Source organism: Drosophila takahashii, chromosome 3L, assembly GCF_030179915.1.
Source record: "Drosophila takahashii strain IR98-3 E-12201 chromosome 3L, DtakHiC1v2, whole genome shotgun sequence".
In the NCBI taxonomy this organism is placed as follows: domain Eukaryota; kingdom Metazoa; phylum Arthropoda; class Insecta; order Diptera; family Drosophilidae; genus Drosophila; species Drosophila takahashii.
In genome coordinates, this window is record NC_091680.1 from 21,220,545 (window position 1) to 21,242,255 (window position 21,711).

The 21,711-nt window shown below is 40.5% G+C and overlaps 1 protein-coding gene and 1 long non-coding RNA gene across 6 annotated transcripts in view; one reads left to right on the forward strand and one right to left on the reverse strand.

The window, feature by feature from the left end:
- The window catches only part of LOC108055590 (uncharacterized), a 131,246-nt gene that overhangs the window by 24,042 nt on the left and 85,493 nt on the right, over positions 1 to 21,711 (forward strand). The gene's annotated exons all lie outside the window — the stretch shown is intronic.
- The window catches only part of Eip75B (Ecdysone-induced protein 75B), a 115,921-nt gene continuing 111,675 nt past the window's right edge, over positions 17,466 to 21,711 (reverse strand). For all 5 annotated transcript variants that reach the window (XM_044393832.2, XM_017154565.3, XM_017154564.3 and 2 more), the window contains one exon: positions 17,466 to 21,334. In XM_044393832.2, the coding sequence (XP_044249767.1) occupies positions 18,923 to 21,334 (2,412 nt within the window). In that variant the 3' untranslated portion in view covers positions 17,466 to 18,922. The remainder of the gene's footprint in view (positions 21,335 to 21,711) is intronic.

The following is a 21,711-nucleotide window of genomic DNA, read 5'->3' on the forward strand; positions in this document are numbered from 1 at the left end:
TTAAAATTTAATTTCTCAATTGACTTGGTGTATCTCCTAGTATTTTTATAGGTCTCTGCGAGCATGAACGATCTAAAATCCAGTCAATTTACATGAGTTACAGTAAATTTTATGTTCTGGTACATTAACAATTTTGATTTTTTCACAAATTCTAAAATTAGGAAAAATTTATTTAAATAAAAAAATATTTGTTTTGCCTTAAAGTTTCACTAAAATACAAGTATAGTTGGTTCTCTTATTTTTGATAGAGTTGGTTAACTGTTTAATAAATTAAATTAAATATTGTTCTTTTGAATTTCAGGTACTTCTTGCATCGTATCTACTTCTTTTTTTTTGGGTCTAGAAGAAACTCCCCGCCCAATCAAACAACTTATCTGCAGAAGCCTTTATAAAACAATTTTTTGTAACTTCAAATTGTTGAAGAAGTGTTCGATTTTGTCTCGAAAACCCAATGTAGTCTCTTAAAAGGTTCCGCCTTGGTGGGTCTCAAAATATATTTTATCTGAATTAGCATTTCGTACTTGGCTCCCTGTCAATCCCAGTCCACAGACTAATTAACCCCGGGAACGGAAGAAATGGAAAAGCACTTTTACCCGGCGAATTACAAATTCTTGGTCTGCTTACTCCGCTCTTAAAAGGAGAAACAAAGGCAAAACGAAAGTAAATAACTCCCCGAGTATCACCAACCACTTCTGGCATAATTAACTCAATTAATGGCAAAGCCAAAAGTCGGCTGAAAAGAAACTTTTCTTTTCTTTTCTGCTCCCTCTCGCTTTTTAGTCAAGAATTCTGCACCACTTTCCTTGGCTTCAAACTCCGAATTCGAGTTGGAAATGAGAGTTTCTTCGCCGTTAAACTTTTGAACTTTTGGAGCTGACAAACGAGGTCAGCACAAATCACTCGAAATGAAAATTTCACTCTCATTATTGAGATGTCTATGGCTTTCATCAATTGTTGTCTAACAAATTGTCATTAATAATGATCAGACTTCTCTGCTCTGGCTGAAAAAAGCATTCAATATGGTTAAAAGTGAAAACCGTTGACAAAACGAAAGAAATTTGAAGAATTGTGGCCGGTAAAGTGAGGCAAAAAAAAGCACAAAAATAATAGAAGAAAGAAAGAAATACACTTTCGCTTTTGCTTTCAATTTCATTTCAAACGGTTGCTCTGCCGTCTCTTTCTCTTTCTCCAGCTCTATCTCTTTCCTGCTCTGATTGCCTGTCGCGCATGCGTAGCAACTTAATGTGCGGCACGAGTGTTGACCAGCTCTTTATTTACCCATCACTCCCCTCAAATGAATATATCCCATCTATGTTTCACTTTGACTCTTTCCTCGGCCATTTGGGCTGTGTAATGGACGTTGATTGGACGGCCTGGCCTGGTCGTTTGAAAATTCAGCTAAATTTGTAATAGCAGCTCGGTAAGATGGGTCATTGAACTGGTAAAATTATTTGAAAGAGCCAACCATCCGAAACATGAACACGAAATGAAGAAAATGAACATGAACATGTCGATTAAATTTATAGGGGTTGCTAAACATCGCGAGAATTGGTGCATTCGTGCATTTGGGCTACAAAAAAGCGCACTTAAATGTTTAATTTTAATCAACGGGCTCAATAAAAGAGTTGTAAAGTTAATTGTTGATTAAAAAATTTAAAAAAAATCTCATTTAATGTCCAATTATAAAGTCAATACCATATGACATTCTACAAAATTACACAATTTTTATTTCACAGTTTTATTTTGATTCCCTTTGGAAATATCTTCGAAAGTTTAAGTTATTTTTATACTCCTGAAAATATTTTCTTTTCTCAACTGTATTTTTTATCAACGTCTCTCATCAACTACAGCATACCTTCTATTTCTATTTCGGCCAATTTTGGGAGGCTACAGAAAGATTAACCGAGACCTTTAGTCTGAACTTGCCGAAATGGCAGGCACAACAAATTGTTTCATGTTCATGAACAGCGAGCGTTTCTGTACGCGTGTATTTGAGGTTAATTCGCATAATTCATTGCAAAGACCCTCGGCGGCAATTATGAGGTTATTCAAGCACACACACACGAGATCGCTTGTTGTTGGTTTGTCGCGCTCGCTGAGCATTGAGCTTGGCTCATGGGACATGGCCAACGGCGATGACTTGGCCCGGAGGAGCGGGCGCGGCGGAGGAGTGGGTGTTTGCCCGCCTCGAACGACACTTGCTAATTGTCTCTGACCTTTTTTTGGCATTTTTTTTCAGTGGCAAGGCACGCCGGGCGCATAAAAAATCGCTGCCAAATCAGCAAAACTAAAAGGAAATACACGTACGCTGAAGCTAAAGAAACCGAAACTGAAGCCAAAAGTTGGCTCCTCAATTGGGTTAGCAGACGGCGCTTTCGTTTCCAGCGTTCATTGACATTTTCCCCCTTCCCCAAAATATACCATCAGATATATTTTTGTATGCAGCCTTTCGAGTGCAGCATGTGAAAAGAAAGTAAAACTTTGGTTCCGCTCCAGTTACGCGCAGGGGCTACTTATGCCTCGAGGGCCCTCTTTCTCTCTCCATCGCCAAGTTCAAAAACCCCTGAGAGTTTCACTTTCGCTGTCTACCGTTGCGCAGGCGCAGACGCAGCTGCTAAATGTTCGGGCATTTCGATTTCGGAGCCAAGAGAAACTTTTAGGGCTGCAAAGCGCAGGTTATTGACTCCCCGAAACAACCTCACGTGAGGCTGTGAATTAAAAAGCCAAATAATTATAATTGCTGTTCATTAACCGGCCGAAAAACGGCCTAAGGCTGAAAGTCAATTGGAGGCCGGCAAAATTAACCGAGGATGAGTGCACTGGAATAAATATTAGTAGCAAAATTAAGCAATACTATTCTAGGTTGTCCTCTATTTTTTCAATAATATTTTGTTTATGAATATTGAACATATTTATCTATTTGATTTATATGATAATGTTTAAAAATATTTTATATATGTACATCATCGTTCTTTTTTTTGAATATCATGCAAAATAACTATTCCTATTCAATATTTTAAAATTATATAATTTTAAACAATAACAGCTTTTTTCTGTGTGTGATTACCCTGAACTTCTGTCATCGATGACTACCAAATACCCAATACTCAGCCACCCCCTCCCGAGCCGCTGAAAAAACAAATGTCGCCGCAACTAATTCACAAATTGCTTTGCAGTTAACTGAAATAGTTTTCGCCTTGATTTAAGGTTAACAAAGCAAAAATCATTTACAGTTTCAGTCTCGATTTCAGAGGCGTTTTTGTTCGCTTCGATTTTTACATAAACAGAGACTAAACATGGCAGATTTTATGTGGGAAACCTCCAAAATATTTATGGCCGGCTGGCTCACAACTTTTTTATTTCGTTTTCAATGTTTGCGATATGGAAATGGGGTCACTTGCAAAAAGTCGCGTGCTCAGTGCGTTTTTCAGGGGCGCTCGAATGCTCGCGATTTCAGCCGCTACTCAGGGCTGACAAATTTCTCCTTCATTTCACTGCTGTTTCTTTCGGCTTGCAAAGTCCGTTGACTTTCGTTTTCATAAGCGAAAGTGTACTCCATTTATTTTTAAAGTTAACTTGTGTTTTTGTTGCATTTCTTTTGGCCGAAACGGGTTTTCTCGACGCTGTTTCTGGGTCAGCGAAGCGTTTTTGTGTGTTCGAGTGGTGTGGAAAGTGTTTTTGTGGGGGAAATGGAAGCGAATGTCAATTATTTGATATTTGGACATTTAAATTATTGTTAGAGGGAAGGGAGTTGGAGTTGAGTGAACTCTGGGCGAGAGAAACTCCGGCTCGAATGCAAAGAAAGTGAATTTCAGTTGCGGTCTGCACACAGAAATTGGGTCGTACCGCCTCGAAAACCCCCCGGTTTCCCCCTTCTCATTGGTGTAACAAATTGATGGCGCTTAGAGCCGGTTAATTTTGTTGTTTTTTTGCAGTTTGCCCGTGTGTTAGTCGTGGCACAGCTAAAAGTGAAATTATATTATTTATGAGCATTCAATTTGATTTTTATGCATTTGCGCTTAAATTATTGAATGGTTTTCGCGTATTTATTGGCCTGCTGCGATAGTTAATGGCCAAATTTGACGGCCCCTCCGCGCTCCTCATACGTTGAAGTCGGATGTGATTGCTTGCTTATGTTGTGCGGGAGATCGCTTGCTTTTTTTATAGTAATTTAACCGATATACCGGTTCACTTGATCAGTTTTTAATTTCAAGATTAATTATATTTTTTACCAAAATGTAATATAAAATGAAGACTACTAGACTGGCTCTTAAAATAGAGATTAGGAATGACCAATATTTTTGATATTTTGAAAAAATCTAGGTTTTTTTGTGCTTGGAAGGGAAAACACAAATTAAACTTTGAGAAATAGCAAACTGTCGATATTTTTTGAATATCTATTTTAAAATAAAATGTAAGACGATAATGAAACTATTATTACTAGATCATTTAAAATGATTATTATTATAATTGTCCCGACCATACAAATCTTTAATAACTAAAATCAAGATTTTTATCATTCGATTTAATCTTATAAAAGTCAGATTAATATTTTTATATATTTTATTTATTTATATACATAATTTATTTGCTTTCTGAATTATGGATTTCCTTTTATCAAACTCTTTGTCAAACCTAAGCCGAATTCTTTTACTTCTGCCCAAACCTTTCTTGATTATTTTATGATGTCAAGTGCTGGGATATCTCGATGCGCTCATGCTTGATAAATTGTAAGCTTTATAGGATGAGCAATGGCTACCATTTACTGGCCAAATCCGGGTCGGGTTTCTCCTTTTCTCCTGCCAAAAGGCGACCTCAATTCACGCATAAAATCTGCAATCAAATGTAAATAGGAAAAGCTCATAAGCTCGCCGGGCTTCAATATTGGGATATAAAAACGCCGAGCTTTGCTCAGGACCCCAGAAGAATGTATTTGCGGCAGGCTCACATCATCGGGGGTGGTTTTACTGGGGCAAAATGGTGCCAAGGATGGGGAGTGTTGAAGACATTGTCACGTATACGCCGCGTATGCCAGCAATTATGTATGTAAACGAGGGCGGTTGAGGTGATTTCGGTGGTGGAGTGGAAGGGTGGATTCGAGTTAAACAAAATAAACCGAAGGTTACAGGGCCTAATAACAAAAAGGGGCCTATATGGAATGAAGTTGCCCGATGCGCAATTCCATCAGTTGGACGGACTGGATGGACTGCTTCGGGGCCGGGGGCTTATTATGTTGGGTGGTTTGGGCGTTGCCCTTGAAAAAACCCAACCCAATGCTTATGTTTGCGTGGGCCAAAAATATGCTGCCTAATATCAGGTAGAGAAAGGTAAATATTTTGATGGGCTGAACCACCTTCCCATCAATCAATTTTCTGCTTACCCAGAACTCGGCCCTTTTTTATCCATTGTCTGTCTGACTCTTTCTCCCTGTTCGTTGGCAGTTCAAGGTCGCCCATATCCTCATTACCCTGAAAATTAGTTGGGCTGGGCCCATTGCCTTTTCCCCTAAATGCGTCGTAGTCCAAAATGCCTCAATTCAGTTAGGGTCAATTTTCCACCGCCATTCACATTTTCACATTTATGCACACAGTAAAAAAATGTGTACTTTGCATATAAGCTAATATGTTGGCCTTTAAATATTAGTTTATCAATGTGATACATTTTATTTATATAAAAGACTCGGAAAAACGCATCTGCCACCAGAGTACTTGTTACAATTTCATGCTATAATTATTATAATATTTAAATATTTTACTATGTGGCTGAAGGATCATAAGATTTTTTATTATTTTTCCCTGTGCACTTTCCGACTAACTGATAGTCTGTAATTATCTAGCGTAGGCGTTTACAATGTTTACGGCGCCATCATTTTGTTGTGGGTGTTTTCTGTTTCAGTTTCTGTTCGGTTCTTTTCGGTTTTGGGCTGTCATTATTGAGGCCCCATTAAAATTCCTGTTCGGCAATTGCCACTTCTCCGCCTGGTGCATTTTTAAGCCAAAATGGGTTGGGTCACCACGCCCCTTCAAGGGAAGATGCCAGCGAACACATGAAAATGGGTTTATGTTGACAAGAGTATTTGCGTACTTGATGTGGAGGTGTCTCATGTGCAATTTTCACTTTCCATGAGACGACAATCAACATGTTTTCAGATCTTTTAATAGCTTTTATTTACTTCTCATAGTTTTATTGTTTTTACTTGAACTTTAACGGCATCTCTGTCCCTGATATTTATAGATGTATTTCTTTCTAAGACAATTTATTGTTAAAATGTTTTCATGGGTTGATTTTAAAAGGTTTTCGATTTAAAAAAAGTTAAATATAATTCAATGACTTTAATGTTCGATTGTTTATCGATTATTAATTAATTCCTTGAGAATTATTCCTGTAATCAAGGCAAGCTCCTTTTATGTTTATTTTGAAACTGTGCAGGTAGTAATTTGGCTAAACCAAAGCGGGCAAAGGAGATCTGAAGGATCCCAGACCAAACAAACCTCTCTTGACAGGTTATGGCCTTATAAATAAACCCAGTGCTAGTCGTCTTTGAGGCTCGAGAGCTCAAGGCGCCGCCCCCTCTTTTATGGCTGCTCCCTCGCCTTCCCCGCCACCCAATTGCGAGTCAGTTGGAGAGACATTGGAGAATAGAGAATGGAGAATAGAGGATGGCAACCAACTGTTGCCGGCGTTAAATGGCTGGCGACAGTCGACACTAAGGGGGGCCTACTTCTTGGGGGTGTGTGGATAGTAAGGAAGTGGGCGGGGGTGGAGGTACGGCGCCGCCTGTCTCCAGTCTGCTCTACTTGTCAAGGACATCGGAGCAATAAGAAATGCGCATACCATTTGACAGACCGAGGCCTCAAAGAAAAAAAAGAAAAAGGAAAAAGGGGCTTGGATATAAACGAATGGAATATCAGGGGAAGAACTTTAGTTAGGGGGTTGATGTTTGGCCCATCGCTCCCATTAGCAATGCAAAGCTATGGCAAACATTTTCAATGTCATGGGTCTTCCATCTTTCCCCATTCAGGAAGTGCTGCTCAATATGCCAAAGTCAGCTTGCCCCCTTCCATCCGTTCCCTCGGATCGGCATTGAATAATATGAATAAAGCGATCACTTGATCCCCAAAGAAGTGTTTAATGCATTCGACAAACGAGTGGGACAGGAAACAGTCAACGAAAAGCGAAACAGTTACGTATAATATAGTTTAATTTATTCCCCCCGGCAACAGAGCAGTGCGGAATAATGGGGTATTTATTGTATATTCGAGGACCGATCTTGAATTCATTAGCTTTACGTTTAATGATAAAATATCAGATTTTATAAAACATCTAAAGCAACAGTCCTTTTCTGGAAAAACGATTTATTTATATAAATTTGTGTTTTCAATTAATAATGAATTATTCTTTCATCAACAATATTAAATTTAAATAAAAGTAAAACATATTTATGATATTGGTTATCAAGAATAAAGTAAAGAATTTTCTACAAAATTTCAGAGGTTTATCTCATAGTAGAATCTCAGGGAATCCACACTATACAAAAAACGATATTTTAAGGTTTTTTACTTTACTTTATCTTGCATTACATGACAAATTCTTAGTTCTCTAGAATATCTGTTAGTGCCATAAGAAATGTGTATATTCCCACTAGAACAGATTCCCAATGTGCTTTTCCCATTTTAATTTTCTTACGCACAACCTTGAAGGTAAGTTGGCATAGAATTCCCCTAGTCTTCATTCATCAAGGCAACAAAAACAAATAAAATAACCCGCCTTCGGAACGAATCAATGATCACCATCAAAGTATCGGACGTAATGAGAGACCGAGTGTCCGAGAAGCGCATTTAAATATTTATCCCACCGACGTCAGTTGAAATGTAATGCCGATATTTCGTTGTTGTTTACTTGGCCGCTCATGAAATGAGATTTTATGCGTAATTTGATTTATTTTACATACCCCGACGGAACACGATTATAGAACTATAATTTCGCATTTTGCCATGTGCCAGTTCAAAACTGAGACATGAGTGGCCTTGGGCTTGCATAAGCTGCACCGAGGGTCTCTCGCCGGGAGTTTCGAAAATACATTTTAAAATACACTTTGCATGGCAATTGCTGATCCGATTTCTTTACTCAATGCCAGAACATATGCAGATGTATTATCTGTGTAAGTACTCACAAAATACAGAAAAAATAATGATAAAAGCAACCCTTATCAGTACAAGTGTCTCCCAACTTCAGAGCTGGAAGCCAAACTAATGTCAACTTTCCATTGTTTTCTCATTTTCAAAGTGCAGCTTTCTGATTTGGGTCGAGTGCCTTTGAATGTGCCAGAAATACATATCTCCCGAAAGTTGGACTGCCCCTGTGCTGGTGTCCTTTTCTGAACAGCCCTACTGTCCTAATTTTATACCTATCCAGCACTCTGAAGACAAAACGTCAGCGGATTCTGCGCGTTGTATGCTCTAAATAATGGGATGAGTTAATAAATACTCTAGGAATTAGAAAGAACAGTTAGTTGGTTCAAAACTATTTTTATAAGCAATAAAGCCTAAAAAGTGTTCAGACATTTTTAGAACATATATATTTTTTAAAAATCTTACACCAGTTTGTTTTTTGTTTTTTATACCCAACATTAGAGCATTGGTATTTCCACCATTTGAAGTTATCCTTTTGGGCTTTTATCAGGCGCCTCTGTGTTTTTTATGGCCAGCTCTCAACTTTGACCTTGAATCCCCGAATAAAAATGGGGGTTCGGGGCGATGGATTGCCCCAGTCCGAGGCTCCTCGTCCAAATGCGATTCTCGTAAAATTCCCTCCACCAAATTCCCGACGCAATTTCATATCTGAGGAGGAGCGGAGGGCGAGCGGGCGGAACACTTCGTTGCTGTAATTGTGTAAATAGCAAAACGCTCTAGGTTATTGGCTTGTGTGGGTTTCCGTGGGGTTGGAGCGCGTGTGTTTTGTTGTTTTTCCGTGCGGTTATTTGCCTTGGCACCCGACCCCACCAAACCGAAAGGCAGGCGAAGCGTGGCCTCAAGGGGGGCGGGGTTGGGTGGCTGTTTGCGCGCGGCGCCCATGTTTGCTTAATATTTGTAAAATTAACTGGAATCGCCGCAAGGGGCCGCCGACAGGACTGGCCACTTGGTGTGGAATTCTTATTAACTGGACTCCCGGCAGGCAGCTGGGCTAAGGCGGAATTTAAGTGGGTCTTACCCAACAATTAAAGTGTGATAGCAGTATTCTAGAAACTATTATATAACTGGATCATAAATCATAAAACCATTTTAAATATTTAAAACGATTTAAATGCCAGTTTTTGATTAGGTTGAAAAATTTCTAGAGATTTGTAACCCATATTTATATGAATTTAATAAAAGGTAAATTAGTCTTTCATCTTTTTAAAATTACAACATTAATTTTTAGCTTTTAAATTATTTGAAAATTTGGCAGTATTTTAAAACCAGTTTTTTAGGAACTTGAACATTTAAATGATATTAAAACATATTTTAATGAAGAATACTAATCTAACTAACTTTCTCACTTAACTTATTATTATTATTCTTTTATCGTTTACATAATTTCGTTGCCTTTTATAATCCTTTACAAATAATTTTATGAACTCTTTTTCACCTTTCCCAAAGGATGCCAAGGAATGACAAAGGACCAATTCATAACCGAGGCCTCTACTACGCCATTGTCTAGGCCCTGGAGTACCCTTACAGGTTTTGTTGAATGAGCGTAGGAGTGGAAGATACCGAATACCCAAGAACCCACAATTCGGACGGGGCCGAGTTGCTGACTCGAATTCCCGAATGTGCGCCACGTGTAAATAAGCAATCAAGCAAGTCGAGCACCACCGCCCACTTATCCTCCGCCCACGTGCCACGTGGCAGATAACGGGACAGGAGCGGGAATGGAAGTGGGAGTGGGTCCGGGTTCGAATCCCGGGTCTGGGGACTGGCAGAGGGTCCCAGCTGAAGGCACCAGGCATGCAATGTTATTGTCAAGGACATTTCAATACAACACGCGTCGTCGTCGTCGCTGTCGTCGAACCCCCGAAAACCCTCGTCCCAATTTGTTTGCTAAGCTTTGGGCACCCTCCTCTCTTCGCTGCTGCTCTCCCAGGATGCTGCGGCATTGCCTTTGACCTTTCTGAAGGAGATTTCCCGAGCACTCGATGTGGTTGGCTCTGATGAATGAGATATCTACAGAGGAAGAAACGGATGAATAACATTAAATGATCGAGTCCCACGTACCGGCAAATCAACCTTTTATTTTTGTGATCTGAGTAATTTCGATATATAAAAAAAAAGTATTTTGAAAAATTTTATATAAAATATATAGGTATTAATTTGTTAATTTGGGTTAATTTGTTCTCTGCTTATTATTAATCAGTTTCGAAGTGCACTGCCAATTTAATTCCACCTGATCTGCATAGATTGCCAGCCACTATATAGGGAAAAAGCAGAGTACAAATTATTTAAACAAGTAAGAAAGGTAACTTCGTCTAGCAGAAGTTTAAAATGCCTTGTAGATCATCTCTTTTTATTTCAGTCGCAAAAGCTTAACAAAAATTTTAAATTCACATTTTTTGCAAATACGTTGTACGTATGTCGTCCGAACTTTAAAAAATGTAATTCATGAAATTAAAAAAAAATATGAACGCGGCGCTGAAAACTGTTCAATGTAGTCAAATGAGATTGTAGTACTTTTGACTCCGTTTGGGCTTGACTTTCTACCTTTTTGAACGGATTCGTTTCTGAATACAGCCGCTGCACTGTTTAAAACCAACTTAATAGTCTGTTGCTACCTAGGCTTGCCATGCTTGAATTCCATGGAATGGAATGGTTCGATTTGAAAAACTTCTTTTACATTTATATATACTTTCTACTTTTGTAATTTAATTATTTCGATTAGTGTTTCTAGAATTTTATCTTCTTTAAAATGAAATTATAAATGACACTTATTTAACATTTTTATTTTTGCTCTCTCTAGTTTTACTTTTTTTTATAGTTCAGTGAATTTTTTGCAGTGCACCCAGTGTTCCTTTTTTTTGTGGAATTTTTCTGGTTATAAATAATGAAGCTTTTGGACTCCTCCAGCACGCATTTCCATTCAGTGGGAATTACGATTCGGTTGACACTGTTGCGCAAACACTTTTGAAAAGGCAAAGGAATCGCAATATCAGGAGGATTCCTAATTCTGTTTACACCACCCAGCAAGCAAACAAAACAAATCGAGGGAAGTGTCTCTAAATAAATCTGCTTAAAATCAGAAATCACTTAGCCACCACACACGCGCTCCGAGAAATAAATGTGTGTATATAAAAAGGAGCGCGTGTCGGTAATCAACTGCGAAGCAGAATAAGATGAAAAACCGGAGGAGATGGAAATGGGGGAGCGAGGGCATGAAAAGTAAATGGAAAACTTGGCCGAGGAGGGAGAACCTTTGACCCCGTGGGCAGGCGCGTGCAACACTTGTCAGCGTGACCTTGGCAGCTGTCAATGCCATTCAGGCTCCACTCGTGCTCGACCCACTCGCCCTCCCCCGATCCTTTTCTGTGTAATTTGCGCGCTTAGCATATTTTTAGGCTCTCCAAAGTTTTTGGCACATTTATTGTGTTTACCATGCCTCCGCTCCTTGATTTTACGACCATCCCCAAAGGAGCCCATCAAACGCTGGTCGTTTATGCGGCCAACAAAGGGTTAAGGTGGCCTGCTGTCGATGGCAGGCAAATTTTGAGCTCAAGTGGTGTCGATGGTCGAACAACTTTTCGAGAGGGTGTCCTGGCCCTAGCCAGCCTTCAGTGATTTCATACAAAATATAGCACTGCTGAATAAAGTGAATAATAATTTCTTCAAATTTTTTGCATTATAAATTTCTGAAAATTGATTTGACGACTTCTTCTGAACCAGTCGGATTCGTAGAACTCGAGTAGAAGACTATTTATATTCCATTTCAAAGGTGTCTGTCGTTTAAAATGTTCTTCTTTATAAAGACCGAAGTCAAAAATAATTTCCTGGAAGTAAACAATATATTTAGAACGAAAAAGAAATGTATGTTCAGAATAGCTTAAAGTCAAATTATTTCTATAAAGGAAGTGGGCAGGCAAAGAATGTTAAAATTACTAATAATAATAGTTACATTTTCCTTCCACTGAGCCTTTTAGTTTACCTTTATTTTCTAAGAAATGACTTTGTTCTGAAAAATCGCATGATATTTTAAGGTCAACTAAATATATTTCATACTTTTAATTCAGTCCCTGTGAATCAGTTTATAAGGAAAGCAAATTACTCATACGCCACCGTTCTCTGATTCTCTCTCTCTCTCTGTCTGGCAAATCTTCCGTCCCGCTTTCCTTACAATTTGTGTTTGTAATTTCAATTATGGTTTACACGAGTGCCATTGTTGTTGCGGCTGTTGGTGACGCTTCTCCTCCTCCCCCTCCTCCACCTCCACCACTTCTTCTCTCAATATCAAGTATACGCCCGAGTTCGTTCGCCAGCTGCATTTGGCATTGGCGCCCGTTTCTGTCTCTCTCCCTCCCACCCACTAGCAGCCGGCTGCTATCAGTTCTGCCGAAAGCGACTGCGACGCCGACTGCAGGCCGTCGACTGCAGTTCAAGTTCAATGTCAAGCGCATTTTGCTGTTGTGTTTATATTTTCGAGTGTATTTCGCCGCCGTCATATTTGCCTTTGTATTCCCATCCGTGTGTTTGCCGTACTCTCTCTTCTTCTTTTTCAGCCATAAACGTACTTTATTGTTTATTTTCTACGTATATGCCACCTTTGTTGTTGTTTCACCTTTTCGGCGAGAAACAATTTTGATTTATTTTCACGTTCCGAATTACAGCCTTTACCTGGAAATATTAGGATAAATGGTTAACCAAATATTGTTGAGGACTTACAAAAAAATATTCTCTTACTTCTTTTTAAATTTTTTTTTTCCTTTTTTAAAAAAATATAAGCACACTTTTATCACATGAAAGGAATATAGTATTATATACTTTTTTATTTTATGTATAGATCATTAATATAGTTCTATTCGAATTATAGTTATATTTATACCAAAGACATAGGATGGCTTTTCATAAAAATAAAATATATTATTTCCCTTCTGTTAATACCGTTTATCTGACCACGAAAGATACTATTCTAACTATTAGCCTGACTGCTCGGCGTAAAGATCTAAACTATTAGGGTGTGAAGATTATCACGATAGTATTATTGACATTCAACGAGCCATGAGAAGTGAATGAACTCTGGGACTTGAACTAATAAAAGCTCTAGTTGTGGACTAATATTTCGTACCATAAACATGTGGTTTGTTACATTTGGAACTATAAAATTTATCTATTAAGTTACCCCACTTCCCGGATCAATTCCACGCACTCTAATCTATGAACCTTTCGCAGCGAAAAAAATACTGTCGCCAGGCTGGGGAATACATAAATCGCCATATTTACGGACTCAGAACCCAGTCGAAGCAAGCACGAACGAAAATCCCCTGGCAAGTTCACAGGCAGGCCCCTCAAGGACAACTCGCGCATAATTCCAAATAAAATGTATAACCATTAGGGGCGATCCGTGGGGAAGAGGGTGGTGCTGAGCACGCGGCACATAAATGAAATTTATTATATGCTGCGCAAAATTTTCTATACATTTGCCATCGAAATTTGTTGGCGGGAATTTTTCTGCCTTCTTTGCTTTTGTTGTTTTTCGCTATTTAGTCTATTTATTTGGTGCGAGTGCGTTGCCGTCCCTGTCGCACGCAGGGTGCTCCATTGGACCCCACGGGAATATATCAGCAAAGGCTTAGCGCCAAAAAAAGGCGAAAAGCAAATAAAAGTGCGTAGACTTGGGTTAGGAGAATGAACCCTAAAATACCCTAAAACAATCTCAACATTACTTGACTAAAATAATTTTTTTAATTGATATTAAATATTTTTATAACACATATTTTTCAAACTGACAAAATGAAGATTTTAAAAATTCATCCGAAAGTAAAATCCGTTCGTTTTTGAACCAAAAAATATTTTTCTTGAAGAAATTTAAAATAAATTTTGTTTTTAAAGAAATATCTCAATTTGGTTGACATAAGTAAAGTAACCTTACTTATGACCGTATATACCCCACAGTAAAGTAATAATAGCCGAAAAATGCCTAAAACCAAAGGCCTACGCTGACGACAATGGTTATATGGAGTGATATATAGAAGGAGAGGGATGGATGGTTGGATGGGTGTTGTGAGAGAGAGAGAGTCAGAGGGGGCTAGCAATCACATGCGTACGCACGCGTGCAGTTCGTCGAAGAGGGGGAGTCGTGAAAAAGGTGGTAGGAGGGCGGGGGCTGAAGGGGGCGGAGCTCCCTACACGCACTGGCCAAACGCGTTGCGTGAGTTTTTTATTTCAGCGCGTGCTCTCATCAAGCGTTGCCCTCCGCCCCTGCCCCCTCTGAGCCGTCATCCCTTTCCCCCATTCAATCATCTGCTAGAACTTTGCTAATTTCGTCTAATCAGCTAACCTTGAATATTTGTTTTATTCCCCTCCACCATCCCGCGGGTGTATTTATTCTCGTTTTATTCTTTTTTTTTCCGTCGTTGGAATTTGCTCTCTGCCGCTGCTTCTTCTACGCGCGAGTTGTTTTTGCCGTTGTTGTTTGTGCCTTAATTTATTTGAGGCTTGTTTTATTTCAAGGTGAAATATGCGCAAATAAAAATTTGCCGAAAAAAATATCGAAAGAAAATTGCCAAAATATCAGGCAGAAGGTGGATGAGTATTATTAAAGGGCATCGAATTTAATATATCCTGTACTTCTGGTTGATCATACTTTGTAAAGTAAATTAATAGGATTCCTATCTTAAATATACATTTTCTAAAACAAAATATATTTTATACCTAATGACTAACTTTAAGAGCTTTTTAAAATTGTAATCCCATTTTTTTATTTATATTTGTAGTCTTAAGAATATTTTTTTTTTATTTTAAATATGTATTTTAAAATTTTGTTCGTTGTTTAAACAAATTTCACCATTTACATAGCCTAATAAACTTTTTACCCAGAAAATGCAACCAACAGAAAATATCAACAATTCGATTGCCCGATCAGTGAAGAGAATAAGCACCCATTGATTGACTGACTATCTTTCCCCAGAAACTACCCTACCGACCACCATCCCCAGAAATGCAGTGTAGTGCTGCATTTCCTGCTTGTCACTTGTCGTCTGTCACTCGTTACTCATACGCCACCGTGCCCACACTAAGTTAATTTGTTGCGCTCTTTCAGCTTTCTTTTTTTTTGTTCTGATTCTAATTCCGCCTCTGTCTCGCTGCCGCCCCCTTTTCAGCCTCCTTTCAGTTGGCTTTGACATTGACTTTGAAGATAACGAAGTATATGTCTGTGTGTGCTCAAGTGTCTCCCTCTCTCCCATGCTTAAAATTAGAATATACTCATACATTTTAGCTGGTCTTATCGGTGTTTTGGGGTGGTGGATGGTGGGCGGGTGTTGGGATGAGTGTCTGCCTATCGCTGGCATCGAATACTGTTATCTACACGCGGCACTCACGCTGCCCAGACGCTTTGCCCAGCAGGGCCACCCCCTTGGCACCCCTTTCCATAACAACAACGCTGATTTGATTATTTCGGCAAATTCATTTCGCGACTCTTATCGCCTCAAGGTCACGGGCAAAATTCCAAAACACACACAAGCGCCAAATACCAACAAAAGCTTAGGACAGACAGGCGCGACATTGAAAATAATCGCTATTCTCGGCAGCCGCAAAAAATATTCGTATATGTGCGTGATAAGCTTTGGGCGCCGGTGAGTGTAGTGGTGAACGATCGCCTGAAGGGGATGGCCAAAATCGATGAGTGTTTCCAGGGGTTATAAAGAATGGGTGACATTGTTGTGAACGTTTATGCCATAATCTTATTGTCTCTAATGGGTTTCGGAATATTATTGTTTCACAGGGTAGCCAAGCAGTGTCATCAGTTTCCATCTATTCTACAAGGTTAAAAAGTATTTTATGGGGAATAATAAGCGGAATTTTTGAGAGTGTTCTAAAGAAATACCTAATCAGAACATTAATTTTATTTAATTAAATTTCCAAAAAAAAAATAATTTCCAAGGAGAGCATTATTTTTGTTTTATTTCTAGGATGAATCATGCATATTACTTATACCACATACATATGAGTATTATTCCGATTATGACGAAATTCCACTCAACGAATGTATCTTTTAACTTACGCTTCTGCAACCCCATTACCAAATTACCAAATTGTAATAAAAACACATACGATATCTTTTTCATAATTTTTGTTGATATATTTTAAATACTTATTTTCAATATTTTATTCACATATTCCATTCTGGGGGGTTTTTCATTGTGTTTCCATTTAAAACAAACTGTAATATTATGTTATTTCACAAATACAAATTTTTGCTGTTAATTTTATATTTTTATGGAGATTTAATCAATTTTCAGAACATTTCTTAGCTTGTTTGCATTTTTCTCGCTGTCTCATTTTTCACACTTTTTTTTTCCATTTTTTGCCAAATTATCATGTTTAAAAACTCTTTTTTGCCGCAATTTGATTTGTGACTGTCCTTGAAAATATATTCATGTGTACATATATATTAATAGATATTATTTATACGGTATTTCATATGCCTCAGCTGGAGTCGCCTCAAAGTTGCATTATTCCTTTCAATGTTTTTAGTTGCTATTACGTTACGTTTAACTCTTACGGCTGTTTACGGATACGTTTTACATATACTTTTACGTTACGTTACGCTTAATTGTCGCAATTTCATTGTTTCAGTTGTCGCTGCCGTCGTTCGGTTGGATATTCCTATCAGTATCCATCACCATTATCATCTTCATCATCATCATCATCGTCTTGACCACCATAAACACCCATCTCCACCATCGCTCAATGCTGAGATAGTTTTTACATAAAATATTCACTTTTAGTTACACAATTACAATGTTTTGTTGTTGTTTTTCTGGCTAAAAGTTACGGACATACATACACACAGACACCAAAATCGTTTCATCTACGTACATATGTTTGTGTGTATATATAGAGTCAAATATTGAAGTGTGATATCTTTGTTAATTTTCGTGGTTTTTGGTGGAACCAACGCTTCCTTACGCTGCATAAATTTTAAAAGAATATAATATTTCTTGTAGACTTCTCCTCCTCTTTGGATTTTTTCCGCCAACGTTGAGGGTTTCTTTGTTTTTGCACATTTCCCTCGTGGCTGATTTATACACATAAAATTGTTGTTGATTTAATTCTGATATAAATACTTTAGATATAATTTGTTAAATATTTTTTACAGCACGGTAGTCGAAATGAAAATTAAGCCAACTGAAATTTAAAATCTTACCACTCCAAAATAATGTAAAACTGAAATAAATGTAAAACTGAAAAAAAGAAATTGAAATGAAAAAACTTAAGAGGTTTTTTTTGAAATTTTTAAACAAATTTTTTATTGATTTGACAATACAAATTTCTGCGCCAGTGTAATCTTTTTGCTTGTTTTTTGTTTTTTTTGTTGTTTTTGCATCTTTGTTTTTGTTGTTGGTTTTGTCTAAGCATAAAAATCGTAATGTAATTAATCATAATAATTAATAATCATAATAGTACAGCAAATTTAAAAGGTAATTAATATAATAGTTTTGTTGCTACCGCAAGTTTTCTCTTTTGTTTTTCTGTAATATAAATGTATACGTTACGTTTAAATAATATATCATAATTTCTGTTTGTTTTTTTGTATTTTTTGCTTGGTTTCTAAGATGCCAATCAAACATTGAATCTTTTAAGCATATCTTTCTTCATTAATATTTATGTGTATTTATATGTACTTTAAATATGTTTTTGTGTTTTATTTAACATTTAACTATATACACAACAGATACATTTAACGTTGGGTTTCTCTGCTTCGTCATCATCTTACTGCTTGCTGCTAAAACTTTAAGCATTTTGTTTGATTTTCATTATTTCTTGTTTATTTTAATTGTATTTTTGTGGTAGTTTTAAAATTAGAAAACAATATTTATTCCACTTGATTCTTTAGCATAGAAAGGGGCTTTGTGCCAAAGGAGAAATCGGGAATACGGATAGCTAGAAAGACAGACAGATAGAGGGGTCGATAGAGGAAGGGTGGAAAACTATAACAAATTCATAAAATTAGTTAAATTCATAAAAAATGAATCGTTATCAACTTAATCGTAGTTAAAATTTGTTGCAAACTGCACTTCAATTCTGCTCGGAGATCGCACAATAAAAAATTTCACACACATTGTTTTTGTTTGTTTTTTTTTCGGTATTTAAAAATGTAATAATAATAATTTGCAGTTTTTTCAAAAAACATCAAAAAAAGCAAAGTAGTTTTGCTCCACCTACAACTAAAGAGCTAAAAATAGTTACTCATAAACGTAATTAATATGTACAACAAGAGCTTAAAACTTATAAAACAATCAGGGGTCGATAGACGAGGGGGGTTGTAAGGGGTGTAAGGGGGTAGCAGCTGAAGAAAAGTCAATGCAAAATCAGAGCGCTGCCTTGTTTTTGTTGGTTTCTCGCTACGTTAAAGTTTAACTGCTAAAATATATTTATGTTTTTTGTTTTTTCCATTTTTCTCTTTCTTCTGTAATACCATTCAAGCTTGGGTTTTTTGTTTTTTTCTTTCTCATTTGTTTGCTTTAAATTAATAACTTGTAGTTCTTTTGTTTGTTGTTGCTTTAAATATTAGTTTTTAAATTGCATGCATGTTGGTTTTGCGTTGAAACTTTGTACACGGCTCAATTAAAAGGTAAAATAATTTAATTCAACTCCTGGCGATCCCTGTCGATCCTGCTTCCTTCGCTGAACTGCCACTCCCAGTCTCTGTCTCTCCATGCGCCTCCCTCCCCCGCTTACGCCTCCATCTTGACCGTGTGCACGGCGCTGCTCAGTCCCGGGGGATTGGGGGATCCCACTCCCACTGGCGGACTGCTGCTGGGCGCCGGACTGGCCGCCGCCGACGGCGGACCGTTGCCATTCGAGGCGGTCACCGTGACGTCGGCCGAGAGGGTGGGATACCGCTGAACGGCATTGGCGGCGGCCACCAAAGCGTGCAGCTTGCTGGGCGGCGGCGTGGGCGACTTCTTGGACAGATTGAGCGGCTGCGCCGAATCGGCAATGTCCACCTGGAGTTCGAGGAGGGCCGGGGTGCCGCTGGAGCTGGCTGGAGCCACGCTTCCACTTCCGTTGCTCGTCGAGTGCGGCGACTGGAAGTACGGGCAGCTGCCGGCCGAACTGCTGCTGCTGCTGCAGTTGGAGGAGGTGGACGTGGTGGAGGAGGTGGAGGACGAACTGGAGGACGAACTGGAGGACGAACTAGAGCTCGAGCCATTGCTGTGCGGCGAAACGGACTGCTGGCGCTGCTGGCAGGTGGTGGTGATCACCGAGCTGCTGCCCCACCGCTGCTGCTGCTGCGGCGGCGGTGGCGTGGAGCTGCTGCTGGGACTGCGGTTACCCAGTCCCATTCCCAATCCGTTGGTGGTGCTGCTGGCCGTGGCCGCCGTGCTGTTCTCGCGCTTCAAGTAGTTCTGGATGATGTCGCTGCGCTTCATCTGCTCGGGCGTCATCCGCGGCTCGGCCATCAGCGACTTGGCCAGCACCGAGTGCGAGCTGGCCATCGAGGCCTTGGGACTGGCGCGGGTCAGGTGCATGTGCAGCTGGCTCTGGGCGGGATTACCGAGGGAAGGTGGCGGCGGCGTGGCCACACTATTCGGCACCGGGCTCTGCCGCGGACTGCCGGCACTCAGGCTGTTCGATCCGGTGGAGGTGGAACTGCTGGCATCCGCCTCGGCGGTCTCGAATTCCCGATGGCGCAGCGCCCGGAACTTCTTGTGCGGCTTGTAGGCCTCGTCCATCAGCGAGTTGGTGTCGTACAGCGGCGGAGCCTGCAGCACGCGCTTCAGCACGGGCATGTCCTCGACAATCTGCCGCTTGAGATGACCGCTGCTCGAGGGCTGCGGCGAGCGGACGGGCGAAACGGCCACCACACTCAGCTGGGGATGCTGCACCACCTGGGACACCACCTGATTGGCGGCGGCGGCATCACTGCAATCCAGAGCGTCGTCCACGCTGGAACGCGGACTGGAGCACGAGCTAGAGCCTCCCGAACTGACGGCCTTGCACTCGTTCTTCTCGTTGCCCGACTCGATGCCCGAATCCGTGGGCGAATCCAGTTTCCTGTAGCGTGCCGCTCCGGCGGTCAGGTGGTGGTGCAACTGGGGATGCTGCTGCTGGTGGCACAGCGGATGTTGCTGCTGCTGCTGCTGCTGTTGCTGCTGCTGGTGGTGTCTTACGATCGGCGTGATTGTCAGCCCGTTCTGGGTGAGATGCGCGTGCGAGCCAACAATGTCCATGTCGGCTGCTCCGGAGTCGCCGCTGGAGCCGGAATTGGCCCGATTCCTCAGCGGACAGCCGCCGGAGAGGGTGGCGGCCAGCAGGGGAGCAGAACTGGCCAAGGCAGACGGCTGTTGCTGCTGCTGCTGCTGAGGGGGCGAAGAGGAGGGCACGCCCTGTGGCTGCGAACTGCTCGGACTGCCGTAGTCCAGATCCGCAGATTCCGAACTGGAGACCGAGCCCAGCGGACTCTTGGCCGCCTCCACGTCCATGGCATCGGCCCAGCTGCCGGTGGGCGACTTGTCGCTGCCATTGTTACCATCCTCCATGGACCACATCTGCTGGCGCAGCAGCTCCTTGTGCTCGGTGCGGAAGACCACCAGCTTCTCGGTGTGCAGGGTGCTCAGGGTGCGCAGATCGGGCATTGTCTCCAGCAACTTGGCCAGGAACTCGGGCTGATCGGGCCTGTTCTGGGCCACAATGTACTGCAGGCAGCCCTTGAGCCGCGAGTACATCTTCTCGATCAGCTCCAGGTTGCGCAGACCCGGCCGATCGGGGGTAATTAGAACGATGGCGCAAAACAGGCCGATCTCGGCGTCTGTCAGGTTCATCGAGTTCATGCGCTCCGCGAAATTGAAGGTGGAGTCCACCAGGAAGCGGGCGTTGGCTCCATTCTGGATCGCATCCCGTCGCATCACCTGGCCATTCAGGCAGATGATCGAGTTTATCGAGGAGTCAAACATGCAGATCAGGCGCACGAACAGCGCATCGAAGAGTCCCGCCTTCAGGAGCGTGAACTTGTCGTCCTGGGTGAGCAGCTGGAAGCCGGGAATCATGCCGGCAAAGTCGATCACGCCGCGGATTACGTGGGCGAAACGCTGTGAGAACTCCTGCTCCGACTGCAGCTCAGGGGCGGGGTTCAGCGGACAGGCCTGCAAAGAGGGGAAGAAAAAGAGGTGACGGGTTAGAGATGGTCTAAAGAATCGGCGTGTGCCCAATGCACCCCTGGTATGAAGTCTCTACAACCACAACAAAAATAGTCATAGAAACGAAACTATTGTTACATGAATTTCTACACCATTGAGTGTCAAATTTGCATCAATAAGATGAGTATTAAATGAATACTATCAAAAGTATTAAATTAAAACTTTTGGTATATAACTATTGAATTATTTAATATTAGATCAATACCACTTTTTTATACTTAATCTAGTATATAGAGAGTTAATACATTTGATTTTCTTTTTTTTGTGTAGATAAAACCAACTTTTCCCATAACTGTTGCTTGGCCAGTCGCTGTAGTTTTCCC